This window comes from Bactrocera neohumeralis, chromosome 5 (genome assembly GCF_024586455.1).
Source record: "Bactrocera neohumeralis isolate Rockhampton chromosome 5, APGP_CSIRO_Bneo_wtdbg2-racon-allhic-juicebox.fasta_v2, whole genome shotgun sequence".
Classification (NCBI taxonomy): Eukaryota; Metazoa; Arthropoda; class Insecta; order Diptera; family Tephritidae; genus Bactrocera; species Bactrocera neohumeralis.
Genome location: NC_065922.1, coordinates 10,928,224 through 10,946,422, shown reverse-complemented (window position 1 = coordinate 10,946,422; position 18,199 = coordinate 10,928,224). Strand labels below are relative to the sequence as shown.

Genomic DNA, 18,199 nt, shown 5'->3' with positions numbered 1-18,199 from the left:
GATTTATGAAAATTTCAATCCAACCCTAAACTCTCTGACACTTTACCTACCCAGTCAATTAAATCTGTCCGGAACTGCTTATTGGTTATTCATTTTACTATCCGCAGCCTTTGTCCTGTTCGGTGGTCAGTTATTGGTAGGCTATAAATAGAAAAGTTCAAGAGATTATCAATCCAGAGACGTTGTCTAGGTATCATGTCAAAAGACGAATCAATCAGCAACATTTTAGATTAAATGAATTTTCTTTGCCTTTGAAATCTACAAGAGTTTTTTCTTCTTCTTTTTTATTGGCGTAGACCCCGCTTACACGGTTTTAGGCGAGTTTACAACAGCGCGCCAGTCGTTCTTCCTTTTTGCTGTTTGGCGCCAATTGGAGATTCCAAGTGTAGCCAGGTCCTTCTCCGCCTGGTCTATCCAAAAGAGTGGAGGTCCTCCTCTTCCTCTGCTTCTCCGACAAGTACTGCGTCGAATATTTTCAGAGCTGCAGTACAGCTCATCGTTCCATCGAATGCGATACTCACCGTTGCCAATGCGCAAAGGAGCATAAATCTTCCGCAGCACTTTCCTCTCGAAAACTCGTAACGTCGACTAAGCAGATGTTGTTATCGTTCATGCCTTTGTCCCAGGCAGGTATTCCCCGTAGGAGAATAATGAGTGACTTATAGAGTTTGGTCTTTGTTTGTAGAGAGAGGACTTTACTTCTCAATTGCCTACTCATTCCGAGGTAGAACCTATTGGCAAGAATTATTCTGTATTGGATTTCGAGGCTCACATTATTGTTGGAGTTAATGCTGGTTCCAAGATAGACGAAATTATTTACGACTTCGAAGTTATGACTGTCAATAGTGACATGGGAGCCAAGTGGCGAGTGCGACGACTGTTTGTTTGATGACAGGAGATATTTTGTCTTGCCCTCGTTCACTACCAGACCCATTTGCTTCGCTTCTAAGATGGATAAAGTGTGAAATTCCTCTGATCACAATTTTCAACTAATTCTTTTTAAGCTCTTATACCCTTCGATAAAAGTCTCATGTAAATGTAATGTAAACATGTTAATAAATTTGAACACCTGTTCTTAGCATTCACAAAACCATATTTTATAAATCCAACCCACTGCCGCTGCTCCGGAGCAGGCGTCGCCAGCGCAGTGTCGCTAAGTTTTCGACAATCAACGGCGTTAGCAATTACTCAGTTAGTGTCAGAAAAAGGTGATTAGCATCGCGGACACACTTTGCGACAAGTGGAACGAACAATCAAATTAATGGAATTGTGAAATGAATTCATTCTTCGATTGCGTCGAACCAATCGCAAAGTCACGCTTGCAACGGCACATACAACTGTCAGTACGAAGCTAACGCGCGGCTATAGCAAATCTTTGGATCGCCAATAAAATAAGAAAACAACTGGATTTCGAGTGGTAAAAGCCACTGTAGCATACCGGCAAACATATGTAAATATGAAGCAGCGTAAGACCACCAGCACAAGCCTTCAGCATCCGGTGCGATTGAATACCTTCACCTTGCTATTACTGCGCCTGGGCCAGCTGTTCGGCCATTGCGCTGTGCCATTGCGACGACGTTGTGACCTCGCCACGGTCAACCAACGCCCACAGCCCGCCAGCGTGTGCCAGCAGCGATTCCTGTTGCTGTGGCATTGTTTGCATTTCATAGTATTTTTCTTGGTGTACTTGTGGACAAGCGTCAATCACGATTCGATACTCTACAACAGTGACAGTTTCGGAAAATTTAATGATTTGCTCAAATTTATTGGCATAATTATATCACATTTCGTAATACTCACCGAAACGATATTGTGTCGCCGTCAAATGCAACAGTTCCTCTTGGTCTACACACAACTCCATTACAAATGGCATGGTTCTGCTGGCGGCCGTGCCGAATTCGTTCTTTACCGTATTTTCTTTTGTCGAAGTAGCATTTTCATTCTGACTGTGATTATAGTTGACGTGACTTACATACAAGAGATAGGTAGAAATCGTATGTGGGTAACATTTTTCATACCCTTCATACCGAGTGGACTGATTTGTAATCTTCGTACCGTGCAAATCACGTTCTTTATGGAAATATTGCGCATCGAGGTGGAACACTTGAATAGGAATGTTGAACGTTTGGTCTTATTTAGCGAACACAACGTCCGCGTTAAATTTCAAAAGCGCGACCAATTCGTACGGAAAATATGCGCTGAGCTGCAGGCCTTCATGGAATGCTATCAGGATATTTACGAAATGTCTACACTCTTGAAAAAAGCTGTGGGTAGATCGATGACATGTAACTATATTAAGGATTATGTTATGATCTTATCCGAATGCTATTGGTCTTATTGGATGGTTTACAACGGAGAAAACATTACTGGTAAGTCTGACTTTGGAATAAATGCATTTTTATATGATTGGATGAAACTTTTTTGTAAATATTTAGAACTGTGATAATTTTTTTTTTTTTTTGGAAAGATGGAGCCATGTATAGAAGTTCACGCAAGTGAGGAAAGTTCTCTTCACTTGGGAGTGTCCAGAAACGGCTCTTTTACATATGGTTTAAGCAGCTCACGACTTCCGGTCTTAGACTAAGGGAAGCCATAAAACATCTGCTTGAAGGCAAGCTAAAGTGAGAAGGCGAAACATTCCCTCCCCAGGGTTGTGCGTTGTTTTAAGGCACCGCCACATTAAAAACACTACCAATGGAAACAAGAAAACAGCTTCGGATGAGAGACCTCACTCCTCGGGGGAAGCAGAGGAAAAGGACGACCTCCACTCCGTTGAAAAAACTAGGTGGAGAAGGATCTGGCTGCACTTGGAATATCCAATTGGTGCCATATAGCGAAAAGGAAGAACGATTGATGCACTATTGTAAACTCGATTCTGACCACGTATAGCAATAGGAAGGATAAGGATCGACATTGGACAAAATATTGTTCTATAGGAAGTGGATGTGGTTGGGATTCGATCTCCCCATTTTACCTATTTTCAAACCTGTCAAAGAGACATTATGCAAATTTTATTAACCAAAAAATTATTTTTTTATTTCTTTCATTTCAGAGTACCTTCTAATTATTCCATCTGCCGTGTCCATCTCTTTGCTGTTGATAACGTCACGAAATTGTATGCGTTCGGTAGGTGGTTAATTTGTCAATAGTTCGGTTACATATGAACATGCATGAATAATGAAAAATTGCTATATTAAGTACACCAATGAAGCGCTTTAACTTTAATACTCTTCTCTTTGGCACAGACAAATTTCCTGGCACACAATATACACAAAATACGACATGACATTGAAGATTTCAACATTTCAACACGGGTAAGTTTAAGTTATAGACATATACATATGTATATATCTATGTATGGCACATTCGTGTCTATCTATGACGCCGCGGGCTAATCTATGTACAATCACAACAAAATTAGTAATGAGACTTCACTATTTGATTTTTTAGCTACAAAGCTTCGCTTTGCAAATGCTACACCAGCGGATCATCATCGACGGCTTTGGCTTCTTCGTGCTGAATTGCGATATGGCAAGAGATGTAAGTCGAGATACAAAAATTCTTTTGTGTAACAAACAAATTAGAAAGCAAAAAAAATGTTTTTTTTTCCTTTTTCAGATCCTTGGCTCAATAGCCACTTACATGATCTTCTTTATACAATTTATGCCCAAGTTCAAAAGCTTCTAAGCCGCTGAATGTTGACTACGTACATACAAAAGCGTGTATAACTTGGATTCACTTCGATTCTTATTACTAGGTATTAATAAGTTTAAGAAGAATGAATATTTTAATTGTTCTGCAAAGAAAATTTAATCGAAAAATTTCTTTTGGAGGCGGATTAAACAAAATAAAATAAATAAATAAATAAAATGAAAGATTTTCACAAGAAAAAGAAATCAAAAGTTTACTTTCGTCTTACTTGCCTAGCGGGGATTATGTCCAGTGGACTCGTTTTCTAATAAACTCAAGGGTGCTCAACTAGTACTGGAGCTGCAGCTAAGTGAAGCTCCAGGAATAAAACAGCACAACCGGAACGAAGCCTTGTAACCAAAGTATGGCTACAAAGCAGGGAGGAATAGAAGATGCCAAAAGTGAAGTTGCTAGTAGTCATTTGCCAGAGAATGACATATTTTTAAGGTCTATGACCCAAATAAAGTAAGGTATGCGGGCAAGCACCGAGCTGCTACCTCCTCAAAAATTCTACCCAATTTCATGCTTGAACCGCCAGCAGTGGTAGCTAAAAGACAGAGGTCAGCTGTAGACGCTAAGTCGTCAACCAAAAGGTCCCAGACAAAGGATATGACACTCCAAAAAGTCGTTTCCTTTTGTGGCAGTAATCCAAATTTTTCCAACCAAGAAAGAGAAATTTATTAAAGCTTTCGAGAACTCCAGGGCAGAATCTGGCGAAAGTGGCGAATGTGTCGGATGATCAATTACGGACTGAAATGGAAAATTACCACCTCAAAATCTGATGCTATTGATCACTTATCACCGGAGATAGGTAAAGTCGAGGAAGATCCCATGAAATTCTTGAGTGACGTCGAAAGTATTGATACAAAGTGAGTGCTCTCAAGATAATATGCAGAGAAAGAGTTAAAAGCTCTCTCAAGAGGATGCAGAGTAACGGTTACTGTTGCGTATTTTTCAAATAAATCTTTCTCATAGCAAATTAATTTCTATACCCGGGCTAAGAGCACCGAACAACAAATTATATGTACATGACGACCGAATGTTCACTTGAACATTCTAGGCAAGCTTTACATATTTTTCAAAAAACAAAATACAGTTTGGGGTATTTGGTCTTAAGGGGATACATGGGTTTCCTAGGGCAAAAAAACATTATTTTTTTAAAAACTTTTTTCTCATATAAAAAACTAAATATTTTTTTAGCATTTTTTATTGTTACAAACATACATTTTTAACAAAGAAATTCTGAAAGTCTTGGATCGGTCATTTCCGGTGACCCCTCGGAAAAAAGATACGCCCGTGTTGGCAGGATAACTCCTTACAGGATCATCTAAAGTGAAAAATATGCGTTTTTAGTTAAAATCTTAAAAAAAACTGAAACTGAAAATTGGATTTTTGGCAGACATTTTTACAAAAAAAAAACATGAAATTTTCAGTGAAAATTTCGCGTAATTTTTTTCAAATAGTTGTAATCGAAAAATAAAACCCTTTGTCCAAGTTATAAGGAATTGCATCTCAAAGACTTGTGTAAAATTTCAAGAAGATCGGTTAAGTAGTTCTCGAGAAATCTTGCCAACCGAGTTCAAAAACATAGTTTCGAGAAAAACGTGTTTAAAGACGGCGCACTTAGCCTAGCTAGCCTCGAGCGCACAAGTTCTTAAAGCTGTATCTCCGAAACTATTACTCGGATCAACTTGAAAATTTATGAAAATATTCTAGAGGTGTTGTAGAATTTAAGAAGACAATAAAAAAATCGATTTTTTGAAACCCGTAAACCCATGTAACCCCTTAAAAAATGTAGGTCTGAAATTTCTCTAAACTCAACATTGGAAGACAACTTTTCTAATTAGAATCCTTTAATAGGTCACTTTTTTAAGTGAATCTCTTTGGGCACTGCTTATTCAATCGATAACTACTAAAGTGGTAATTGAAATCCACAGTACAAAGAAACCCTTTAAGTGTTAACAAGCGAAGCCGGCGGCCAAATACAACAGACATTACATATTATCGGCTTTTATTGTTGTCGTTATACTATTTTTTACTATTTTTATTATGCGTATCGATTTTATACGCTTATTTAGCTAATCAACTTAAGACTCTTTCTAGATATGTACATAGCTTACACATATACTACATATTATAAATAATTTCAAATCAATTTACGTATGCCTGAAAGATACATACATACCTCTATAAATAAATTAACATACATTTAACACTTATTCACACTTAAGTTAGTGTGGTCTATATATAAAAGTACATTTACACAGTTATAATTAAAACTAATTAAATAAACGAACTCCAGCGTCGATAGGGTGAATTGCTGAGATAATCTAGGCCTTGCACATGACTTGCAGAATAGCTATCGATGCCCGTGTAAGTCTCAGCTGCTCCATGTGTAATGGGGCTTTCTTCCCCAACAGGTAGGTACATGTCGCCAATGAAGGGCTTAAAATCTCCGTTATTAAAGGCTTGAGTCTGAAATGGGCCATGAAAGTCTGCTGCCTCTTTAATGGGCAAAGTGAGAGTTTCTTTGGGTCTTAACAAATCATCTGCGGCTGTGTCTGTATGATCCGCTGACAGTGCCGGTGTATCGTATGGTGGCAAATAAATATTCGTGTTCAGCTTAAAACCAGCAAGTGGACTTGGATCAGCGTTATGCGAGTAATAAGGCGGTTCTATATTGTGGGCGGACTGAAAGCTATGGTAATCGTTCACCTTTTCTTGATATTTAATCAATTTCGTGTGAGTGAGCGGTTTTGTAGACTTTGTTTGCGTTTTGACTGGGTAATGGTAAAGCTCTATGCTATCGACTGTGTTGCGTAGCTCCTCTTCGCCTGCAGTTGGTGGTAGATATTTCGACTCAGCAATTTTATATAGCTCATTATGTGTTTTCGTTTTATGTTGGCGTTTGTGTTGATGTTGTGGTGGGTATACATTTTTGCTTTTAATTGGTTCCTTGTATTCGATCACTTTATAGGTGTTTATATATTTTACTGGTCTCTTATATGCCGCCTTATCATAGTCATTACTATAACTTTCTGTGTGTTGGCTTAAATGCTCATTTATATCATCATCAGGTTTCACATATTCAAAATGTGTATTATCTGTTGGAGTTTTAAAGTCCGCTAATAAGATATCCTCCAGTAAATTATCATATTGATTATGTCGTATTTGTGTTTGTGCTGATTTCCGTGGATATTTGCGGTGTTGTTGTTGATGATGATGATTAGTAATTTTATTAGCGGGCTCATAAATTACTGTTTCGTGAATACTATGTGATATTTCTTCTGGTACATGCACTTTAATGTGGACATTTTCGTAGCCAAATAATGGTTCACCAATGTTGAGGCCAAGAAATTGAAGAAATGAAAACAAGCACTGGGGAGAGAAAAGAGAAAGTAAAAGTTGTCCATGAGTATTAATATTTAGAACACAAAACAAGAAAAAAGTTAACTTCAGCTGCACCGAAGCTAATATACCCTTCATAGGTGTATTTCATTTAGTAACTATGTGTCCAGGTGTATGGAAGCTATATGCTATAGTAATCCGATGTGAACAGTTTTTGTGGAGATTATATTGTTACCTTAAGCAGTAATTCATGCCAAATTTCGTGAAGATACCACGCCAAATGCGAAAGTTTTCCATACAAGCCCTTGATTCCGATCGTTCGGTTTGTATGGCAGCTATATGCTATAGTGAGCCGATCTGAACAATATCTTCGGAGATTACATTTTTGCTTTAGAAAAAAATACATACCAAATTTCGTTAATAGATCTTGTCAAATGCAAAAGTTTTCCATACAAGAACTTGATTCCGATCGATCAGTTTGTATGGCAGCTATATGTTATAGTGGTCCGATATCGGCCGTTCCGACAAATGAGCAGCTTCTTGAAGAGAAAATGACGTTTAAAAAATTTCAAAACGATATCTTAAAAACTGAGGGACTAGTTCGTATATATACAGACAGACAGACAGACAGACAGACGGACAGATCATTTATATATACACTTTATAGGATCTCCGACGCTTCCTTCTGGGTGTTACAAACTTCGTGACAAACATAATATACCCTGTTCAGGGTATAAATATGCCATTAGCTGTGGGTGGATGACGAGGGTGGGGAATTCATATGTATATTATATATATCCTTTCATACTAAATTTTCAAAAAAGTTAAAGAAACAGTGCTTGAAAATCGTCGAGTTGGCATTAGAGGATCTCAACATCTCTTATGGATCGACTCAACACATTTTCGTTAATGTTTGGGGTATGAAGCTTTTAAATGGTTTACAAAAAAATAGAAAAATGGCCAACTCTTGCGCTTTTTCAAGAGCGCTACAAATTTTTTTTTAATAAAACAAAAACGATTTGAGATATCAATGAAAATATTTATTCCTAAGAAAGTACATTCGATGAAATTATGTATGGAACTCGATTTCTTTTGCATGGCCACCACACCACGCTTGCAGAAATCCAGACATTGAACGAAATTTTCCACGGTTTTCAAGCAATTTCACCTTCGATATTCGTGCCATAGACTTGACGTAGCCCCACAGGGCCAATAGACTGGGCCCATTGTGAAATTCACTGAGTGGCTTGTAGCGCCAGCCTGTTGGAACCACATACCATATTGTCCAAGTCCATAATATTCAATTCGTGTCAAAAATAGTCGGTTATCATGCAGCGGTAACGATTCACATTCACAGTACCGTGCCGGTCTTGATCATCACAGAAGAAGTACGGCCCAATGACGATGCCGGCCCATAAGCCGCACCAATTTTTTTGGGATGCAATGATGACTCATGGAGTATATGGGGATTGCTGCCTGAACAATAACGCATATTTGCTTATTGACGAAGCCAAACAGTCAGAATGAGCCTCATCGGTTTAGATGATTTTTCGATGAAAATCCGGATCATTTTCAAGTTGTTGCTCACGAACATTCGACGATTCTGGTGGTCAATCGGCTTAAATTCTTGCATCAATTTTATCTTGTAAGGATGTAGGCCAAGATCTTTTCACAAAATTCGCCACAGAGATGCCCAACGTTTGAGAGTGACGTGTGAGAGACTGATTTGGTCAATTGATGGGCTAGCGGCAACAATATGCATGGGCATTTCTTTGTCTCACTGGTACGGGAACATTTTGCACTGTGCCTGTGGATTCAAATTTCTTCACTAGTCGCTTAATTGTTGATCTGTCAGCACGATTATGACGACCATAAATTGGACGTAGCGCTCTTGAAGTGGAGGCCACAAACTACGAATTTCGGTGGTAAATTTTAATAATTTCGCATCGTTGTTGGATCGTATATCCTTCAATGATAAAATGGCAAACCTTACTGAAGAGAAATGTCAAAAGAGCGGGAAAAAATATAGCGTCGTTTGCTGTTCCTATCGACCTACTTTTGTAGCGTCCCTATGAAAATACCCGATATTAGTTCAGAAGGAGCTCATTTTGATGGTGATAATACTAAACATTTGTATTAAAATACGGGAAAATGCTGTTTTGATCACTGAATTGAAGGAAAAACCAGGCACACCATGGCTTTATTTACTACTTTTAAGTTTATTTTTGTATTATTATCGAATTGCCTTTACTATATTCGAAAATTATTGCCTTTTTATGATTAAGACGCAATAACGATTTGCTCCGAAAGAAGAATTATTACTTTAGGAAAGCACACAAAATAAGTTCCCCACAAAAACTGAACTGAAATTCGCTTAAATATTTGAAAGTTTTGTAGTACTATAAACCTTCCAATATTTTGGGCAGTGAAAGATATTCTCTAGTAAGTTCTCTTAGCTATCACACTTTAACGATCCTCTTAGTTAATTTATATCAAACTTAGTGGTAAAACAGTCCATATTGAGCATCAAAACCGTTTAAAAACTTTTTCATATTTTGGTAGTTAACACCCGTTCAAAAAAAATATACATATATACAATTATATATATTTACGTATACACTCAACAACACTTCCGTTACTCACTAGAACACTCGAAAAGTAATTCATCGCGTTTTTTATATGCTCTGCTATAAATTTTATTTACGTTAAATTTTTCGAGATCGACACTTCAACACTTTAACAGCTTTAGCGCCAGCGATCGTTTAAGCCGCTCGCACGTTTTTGACAAAGCTTATATGCACATGCTAGTTAATGGCTCGAATGGCTAAAACTCAACATATTTCAAATTAATTTCCAATTAGTGTTTCACCAGCAACACTCATGACGGCCCAAATATACATAATTACTTGCACATAATAGTAATAAATGGCAACTGCGCCGGCGTTGGTGACCTGTTGGCCCATCTTCAGACATTTTCAAAGTAATCGCGCTAAATTTGCACTTCAACGAAAATTATCTCATATAAGATGATACGTAAACATTTTTAGTAAAGGGTGTCTCGCAAGCAGACATCTCATTTAAGTGGTATGGTAATAATAGGTTGTCAAAAAAGTCTTGCGGTATTTTCGCTAGTTGGCGCTGAAAGCGCGTAGTTCCAGTATTATTCGTCGCATCGGGTCATGCTATACCTTTTTGGAAACCTCATTTCACGCGCTAACACGTGTTTGATTGATTATCATGAGTTATAGCGTCGCAAACATGGAGCAAAATAAAGAGAAAATACGGCATATTTTACAGCACTACTACGATAAAGGCAAAAATGCATCTCAAGCCGCCAATAAAATTTGTGCAGTTTATGGACCCGATACAGTTTCCATTTCCACCGCACAACGATGATTTCAACGTTTTCGTTCTGGTGTAGAGGTGGTCGAAGATGCGCCACGCTCCGGAAGGCCTGTCGTCGAAAATTGCGATAAAATCGCTGAATTGGTCGAAAGAGACCGGCATAGTAGCAGCCGTAGCATCGGTCAAGAGCTTGGCATGAGTCATCAAAAATTCATTTCAATTTCAATACAAAAAAAATTCAATAAAAATACCGCAAGACTTTTTTGACAACCCATTATAATATTAAACCCGAATATTACTACAAAAAACGGAACTTCGGCTTGTCTAATATTATTCATGCATTTAAGTTCGGGAAATGATGTTCGGTCGTTTCTAACGAATTTCATACTACAGGTTTATGCATTTTTCTTAGAAAAACATTCGTATTCGCAAATAAAAAAATTAAAAAAGAAGTAAACATATTTTTAACCACCCGTTATTAATTGTTTTGCATGACTTCACAAATGTGTGTGAATCGCTTAGGCTTTAATTACAAGATACATACATATGTACATACATACATACGTAATAGTTGATTGTTTTGACAGTTTTAATGATTTCTGCGATATTAGTTATGTCAGACGAAAGTAAATGAAAGTGTGATTTTAACGCTGATCTTTGCCATGGGAAATCATTTTTCCTTTACAAACAAATATTATAAAGGGTGATTCATTTCGAAGTTTTCTACTTCTTTAAAGAAAAAAACACAGAAACTTCAAATTTAATGGGGAATATTTATTATCATTCGAAAGAACATTCTTTGGCATTTATTTTTTTAAGATTATCTCTTTCAAATGTTGACCGCGGCTACGTCTCAGTGGTCCATCCGTTGAGTCAAATTTTCGTTGGCTCACTCGAAACGGGATTACCCGCATAAACATTAGACTTTACATATCCCTCCACTTTTTTGTCCAAAATGTGAAATTATCTGCCCACCGAAGTGTTTTCTCAATAAATACATTAATTGATGCGATATGCGGGATGTGGCGCCGTTTTGTTGAAACCAAATGTCGCCGAGATCGCGAGCTTCAATGTCAGACATCAAATAGTCGGAAACGGAGCGTTAACGGTCGCCATTGACGTTTATGTTCTCACCGATATTATTTTTGAAGAAATATGAACCAATGATTCCACCGGCCCACAAACCACGTCGTTGTTTTTTTATGGACAAAATAGCAGACCTTGAATTTCTTCATGTTGCATTTACCAACCCATTGAGCCACAAACGGGCTTCATCGCTGAACTCGGAATGTTGGATCTACTTGGAACTTTTCAAGGATTTGTCGAGCGGCTTCAATTCTTGCACAAGCTGTATTTTGTGCGCTTAAGTTCTTTAAGTTCTAAATGTAAAATGCGCGAAGTCGTTCCATACGTCAGTCCGAGTTGCTGCGAATGGCGCCGAATCGACTCTCCGCGGTCTTCATGTACGCTCTTAGCTACGGCTGCTATATTTTCTTCACCGCGTGCTGGACGTTATCTATTCGGTCGAATATAATCCAACAACGAATGCTGGGTCTCAAGATAGGTGATAGTGTTCCGAAGAGTACGCGCGGTAGACCGATTATATTTTCGGACTAAAGTTTAACGATGTGTAAACGTTGTTCAAGCGTAAGAATTTCCATGTTGAAACGCCAAACAATACTGAACAAACATAACATAACAGCTTGATACGACTTACGCGTGATCTGTCAAAAAAAGCTATTGATAAAAGTACCTTTTCTGGAATCATCCGTTAATAGCAAATTCACCATCCCCAAACTAGTATCTGAGGAATCAGTTAGGGATTAATGCCGGCGGTAATCAACGAAAGATAATATATTTTACATTTTATGCAAAAGCTGTTAATACAAAACTGGATCTGAATCTAAAAAATATCAACATTTATACCTCTTAAACTCTAAATGTATCTTAAACGTATTTATAACCATTTGTCTTAAATACAACAAATTACTCAATATGTACCTAATACGCTATGTAGCCATAATAAGTGGCGAGAAAACTAATCAAATATAATATTTGAAGTTGATCGTAGTTAAATCGTAACTCGACATTTTAAAGTTCTTTCACCCTGGAACGACGATGATTTTGAAAAATACTTTGACAAATAATCTTATGATCATTAAATCATTGACTGTGATTGAGTGCTAACCGATTTCTAAGAATGACTTAATAGACTTAGCAAGGCAATAACTGTAAAAGTATGCTACTATACAACGAATACCGTTTGCTAGTATCGACATGTGAATAGCTAAATCCATAAAGTAGTGTATATGTATATATGTATATACGATATTTCAATGAATGAATTGACATTTTCAAATCATTGCAAACGTCATTCTAAAAATGTTGGAGAGACGTCAGTGAGGTGAAGTTTGCTCTTACGTGAGTCTATTTAGTGATATTTTTGCACATGATTTGTTCGAGTAAACAGATTTGTAAGGCTACTTATTGGTTGTTTATCAATTAATGCATCGTCAATGATCACGTAATTCAGACATAGTAATCATTAAGTTATTTTATGAATTGGTTTCGTCAGCAGCGTTGCCAGATCGGCGGATTTTTCAAGTCTACAAAAGGCCGTGAGGATTTATATGCGGTTTTCAAGATGTACCATGATCTTTTCCCCTAGCTTGCTTCCTTATCTCCTATTTTTCTCGTACCATCTCAATGGTTCTGATTCCGCGATATGGCAGTTTACATTTCCATATTTTATAGATATGTATATTTTGATCAAATAAATTTTATTTTGATCTAAAAGTACTACATTGTAGTAGAAACTACGTTAGTGAAAAACTCACGAAGAATCAATGTAGTGTGCGTTGGTGTATTATTGTGGAGCAAAAACTAGTTTTCGGCCCATAATTTCGATCTTTTTTTACGAATAGCTTCGCGCAAACTGCGCATAATGCTCAAATAGTATTTCTTGTTGACATTTTGGCCGGTCGGAAATAATTCGGAGCGATCGATAATCGAAGAAAAATGTCAACATAACGTTTATTTTTGACCTTCTCTGACGTGGTTTTTCAGGTTTCGGCTCACCTTTCCAACACTCACGCCAGTAATAAAACATATCAAGAAATCCTGGTAATCGGAAAACATTGTTTCACAGAGGTTAATGCGACGCTGTTTTTCGAAAAGATTTAGTGATTTCGGAACCTGGCGTGTTTTCACTGATCCTTCCGATATTCCACATTGCCAGTAAGATAAGTGAGTGAATTTGCATTTTAAAAGTGTCTACTTCATGTACTTAATATAATTTTGTGAATAAATGTCATAGCGAGAAAATTTATTGAGACAATATTGCTTTCTAAGTGTAAATATGAGTTAGAGGTTTTCATTTTTTTGGGAAAAAATAGGCTATTGTTTAATAACGTTTCCCACTTATATAGTATATGATAAAGGGTAATCCATTTTTAGGTTCAATACTTTTTTAAAGAAAAAACATAAACTTCTAATTTAATGGGGAATGTTTTTTATCATTATAAAGAACATCCTTTGTAATACGTCTCAGATGATCCATGTGTTGAGTTCAATTTTCGATGACTCGTTCGATCATTTTGACTGGTAACTGGCGAATGACACGCGTGATGTTTTGCTCCAAGACCTGAATCAAAGTGGGATTGTCCGGATATTCTTTAGACTTTACATATTCATACAGAAAAAAGTCTAATAGTGTGATATTACACGATCTTGGTGGCCAATCAACCCGCCCAAAACGTGAAATTATCTGCTCACCGAAGTGTTCTCTCAATAAATTCATTGATTGATGCGATGTGTGAGAAGTGGTGCCGTCTTGTTTCAATTTCAGGTATCAAATAGTCGATTATCATGATGCGATGAAGGTCGCCATTGACGGTTACGTTATCGACGGCATCATTTTTGAAGAAATGGTTCCAATGGCCCACAAATCACCCTAAACCGTTGTTTTTCTGGATGAAATGGCAGCTATTGACTTTCTTCAGGTTGCTCTTCGTCCCAAATGCGGCAATTTTACTTATTTACTTACCCAATGAGCTATAAATGGAACAAAATTTGGCTCGAAATCATCGGATCCTCTAGAAACTTTTCAAAAACGATGTCGCTTGGAAAGCGGCTTCAGTTCTTGTACAAGCTGTATTTTGTATGCTTTCAATTTAAGATCTCGACGTAAAAAGCGCTGGCGCCGAAACGACTCTCCACGGTCTTCGTGTACCCGCTCAGCTACGTTGCTATATTTTCTTCACTGCGTGCTGGACATGGTCTATTCGGTCGAATATTATTCAATAATAAATACTGGTTCTCAAGATGGCTGTTGCGAATAGTATGCTCAGTAGGCCGATTATGTTGACCAAAAGTTGATCGAAGCACGCGAAACACATTCTTTACAGAACGTGAATTTTCGAAATAAAGTTGAACGATTTGCAAACGTTGTTCTGAGGTAAGTCTTTCAATGATGAAATGCCAAACAATACTGAACAAAAATAACATGACAGCTTCACACGATTCACGCGTAATATGTCAATAAAAACTATTGAAAAAAGTGCCTCTGCTTGGATCCTCCGTTAGTATTCCAAAGGTTGCCTTTTAGAGTTATATAACTTTTACTTGAAATAAAGCTCAGCAATTTTTATGAAATTGCTAATATTTTGGGTTTTACATTTTGTACAATAAAACCGGCCTCATCTACCAAAGAGCCCGTCGAAAGCTGATTTCTCATTGGTCAGTCACAGCTGATCTGCATAGGGCATTGGCTAGACATCACCCACAAAACAAAGTCGAATGAAGTCAAACTTTCACATAGGTATCTCATACTCTCCAAAAGTTCCTGTCAAAAAACCAAAGGTTGCATGGGTTCATCCAGTGCTTGAAATTAACTATTTCTAGATACAAGAGAATTTCTAACCGAGTAAAAAAGACAAATGTCTAACTTGTCTGCTTGTTTGACAGTTATCACTCTTGGAAATTCCATTGTTCCAAATATACACCCGTTATGCTCACAAAAAGAATTGTGCTATTCCATGGTGTATATTATCTGTTCGATTGAATAATATATTGTGGGTGAATGACTCAAAACAAAGAATTCTTAATTTCCATTTTTACATACCAGCCTTTTTTGAATATATACTAATATATGCATAACTGTGTTATCACTTAAAATGTTTTTAATTATTTCCCCAAGTGTAATAATATAAGCATGCTTTGTTTTGTTTCGAACGAACGAAACCGTTAAAAAGTGACATAAATGATAACTTTTGGGCAAAATAACACCCACCTTTATTGATACCATTGAAATTTTGTTATTTCAATAATACAAATTTATACGTTGCAAAGGTGATTGAGGTGCGGTAAAAACATTCATGTTTTCTAGTAACTTACTCATAAAGTAGTAACATATTTGAAAACTTAAATAGTAGTTTAACAAGAGGCTCAGTTTCAAAGCACGCAGCTTTTGGTGGAAGGTAAAATTCGGGGGAACCGTACATTTAATTATGCAGACACCCGTACTTCGCCGAACTTGTCAGTACATAAAGTGCATTCGGCGATTTATACGATGAGTGAAAGTTTCATTGAATTTTGCGTGCCGAAACGTATAGAATGTTAGATAATTATTTGTTGCGAGCAAGGTATTTTTGATTGGTACAAATTATTCCAAGAGGGTTGAGAACGCGTTGGCGCGAACCCATTGGTGCTTAAGAATCGACGATTAACAGTCAGAGACTTTTTTCTGTATGAATATATAAAGTCTAAAGAATATCCGGACAATCCCGCTTCGATTCAGGTGTTGGAGCAAAACATCACGCGTGTCATTCGCCAGTTACCAGTCAAAATGATCGAACGAGTCATCGAAAATTGAACTCAACGCATGGATCATCTGAGACGTAGCCGCGGCCAACATTTGAAAGAGATAATTATCAAAAAAATTAATTCCAAAGGATGTTCTTTATAATGATAAAAAACATTCCCCATTAAATTAGAAGTTTCTGTTTTTTCTTTAAAAAAGTATTGAACCTAAAAATGGGTTACCCTTTATAATATACTATATAAGTGGGAAACGTTATTAAACAATAACCCCATTTTTCCCAAAATCTCACTCATATTTACACTTAGAAAGCAATATTGTCTCAATAAATTTTCTCGCTATGACATTAATTCACAAAATTATATTAATTACATGAAATAGACACTTTTAAAATGCAAATTCACTCACTTATATATGCATGTATGATTTTAGGTACATGAACAATATATACCTAGATATATGTATGTATGAATATCTGAAGTTTAACAGACGCTAAAAACACTCATCTTTTTGTCACCTAATATTGTAGAAGCAACTATTTCCTTACTTTTGTTTTATAGCGCACTCCGTTGCTTATCATTATACGCATATAAATACATATATACATATGATATATGTACATATGTTTTTATAAATTCCAACGAGTGCTTGCAATGCATCTTTATAAATGTCGTGTGTAATCAGTAAATTAGAATTAGTCTCTTGTCTCTGTAAATAATTTGTTTGAACGCTAGACTTTTCAAAGGGTAAGAGTATTTCATCTTTATGATGATAATATAAATTTCCATACAATCATACATAAATATATGATATAGTAAAGATTATTAAAATTATTTGTAAAGAATTTTATTGCAATCCATTGCAGCAAAATTACAAGCCTTGTAATTCATTTAAAATTTTATAGTGTTTACACTTTTGTTGTTGGAATCAAACAATGCATTTCCTTTATAATCTAAATTGAGTCTATAGATTATATATTTGTGAGTCTGTCGCCACTCAGCAAGCCATTTCTGTAATTAAAATCCATTAGTTGTTCTGAATTGAGGGTGATGTTAAAGGCCAGTAAATATTCCCTAAACAATTTTGTGGAATTAGTAGATCCTACTGCCGGTTCGTAATAGTAATTTGCACCAATTAAAGTGGGATAAGCCACGGTTGTGCGAAAAGTATGGGTCAGATTGTGAAAGAGGACAAGACGAATATACATATCATGTCCTCAAATAAACAGTCACCACATTCGTGAATTGGCTCACATTTTGCTGTTGACAGACATTTTCGTTTATCTTGGAACCAGCATCCAAACCAATAACAATATTAGCCTTGAAATCCAATGCAGAATAACACATTCCATTTGGTGCTACTTCAGACTGAGTAGTCAATTGAAAAGCCAAATCCTCCATCGACGAAGAAAGACCGAACTCTATAAGTCCCTCATTATTTCCGTCCTGCTACATGGTCCCGAGGCATTGACAATGATATCATCTGATGAGTCGGCCTTGGGAACGTTTCGAGAGAAAGATTTTTCGGAAGATTAAGGTCCTTTGCGCATTGGCAACACCGAATACCGCAGTCGATGGAACGTTGAGCTCTACGAGATATACGGCGACATTGATATTCAGCGAATCAAGAGACAGCGGCTGGCTAGGTCATGTTGTCCGGTTGAAGAAGGGCCTCTACTCCGTTGGTGATACTAGGTAGAGCAGGACCTGGCGGCACTTGGAATCTTGAATTGGCGCCAAATAGGCAAAAGTAGAAACGACTGGCGTGCTGTTGTTAACTCGGCTATAAATGCGTAAGCGGTATATGGAAAAAGTGTACCAAGGAACTTGGTTCTTTGTCGCGCTATTGAAAAACTACTACTGCTCTTTCTAGTACTTTTGCACAAGAAAGAAATAGTTTGAGGCTGACTTCTTTCTAAGAATATAAATATTAATTACGGTTCAAAACCAAAAGAAAAATTGCAACCCTGTTAACCTAAAAAATGGATCTAAAAGTATT

General features: G+C 36.9%; 2 protein-coding genes across 2 annotated transcripts; one reads left to right on the top strand and one right to left on the bottom strand.

The window, feature by feature from the left end:
* Nucleotides 1–1,321: 1,321 nt before the first annotated feature.
* Nucleotides 1,322–3,874, top strand: LOC126759072 (gustatory receptor 8a-like). Its single transcript, XM_050473668.1, has 5 exons — nt 1,322–2,369; nt 3,053–3,126; nt 3,246–3,314; nt 3,451–3,540; nt 3,619–3,874. The coding sequence occupies exons 1-5, from the start codon at nt 1,457–1,459 to the stop codon at nt 3,685–3,687; spliced, it is 1,215 nt and encodes a 404-aa protein (XP_050329625.1). The 5' UTR covers nt 1,322–1,456; the 3' UTR covers nt 3,688–3,874.
* A 1,841-nt stretch (nt 3,875–5,715) lies between these two features.
* LOC126759083 (uncharacterized) lies at nt 5,716–9,979 on the bottom strand. The gene is made up of 2 exons (XM_050473681.1): nt 9,682–9,979; nt 5,716–7,068 (listed from the first exon to the last, which is right to left on the bottom strand). The coding sequence occupies exons 1-2, from the start codon at nt 9,703–9,705 to the stop codon at nt 5,974–5,976; spliced, it is 1,119 nt and encodes a 372-aa protein (XP_050329638.1). The 5' UTR covers nt 9,706–9,979; the 3' UTR covers nt 5,716–5,973.
* Between the last annotated feature and the right edge of the window lie 8,220 nt (nt 9,980–18,199).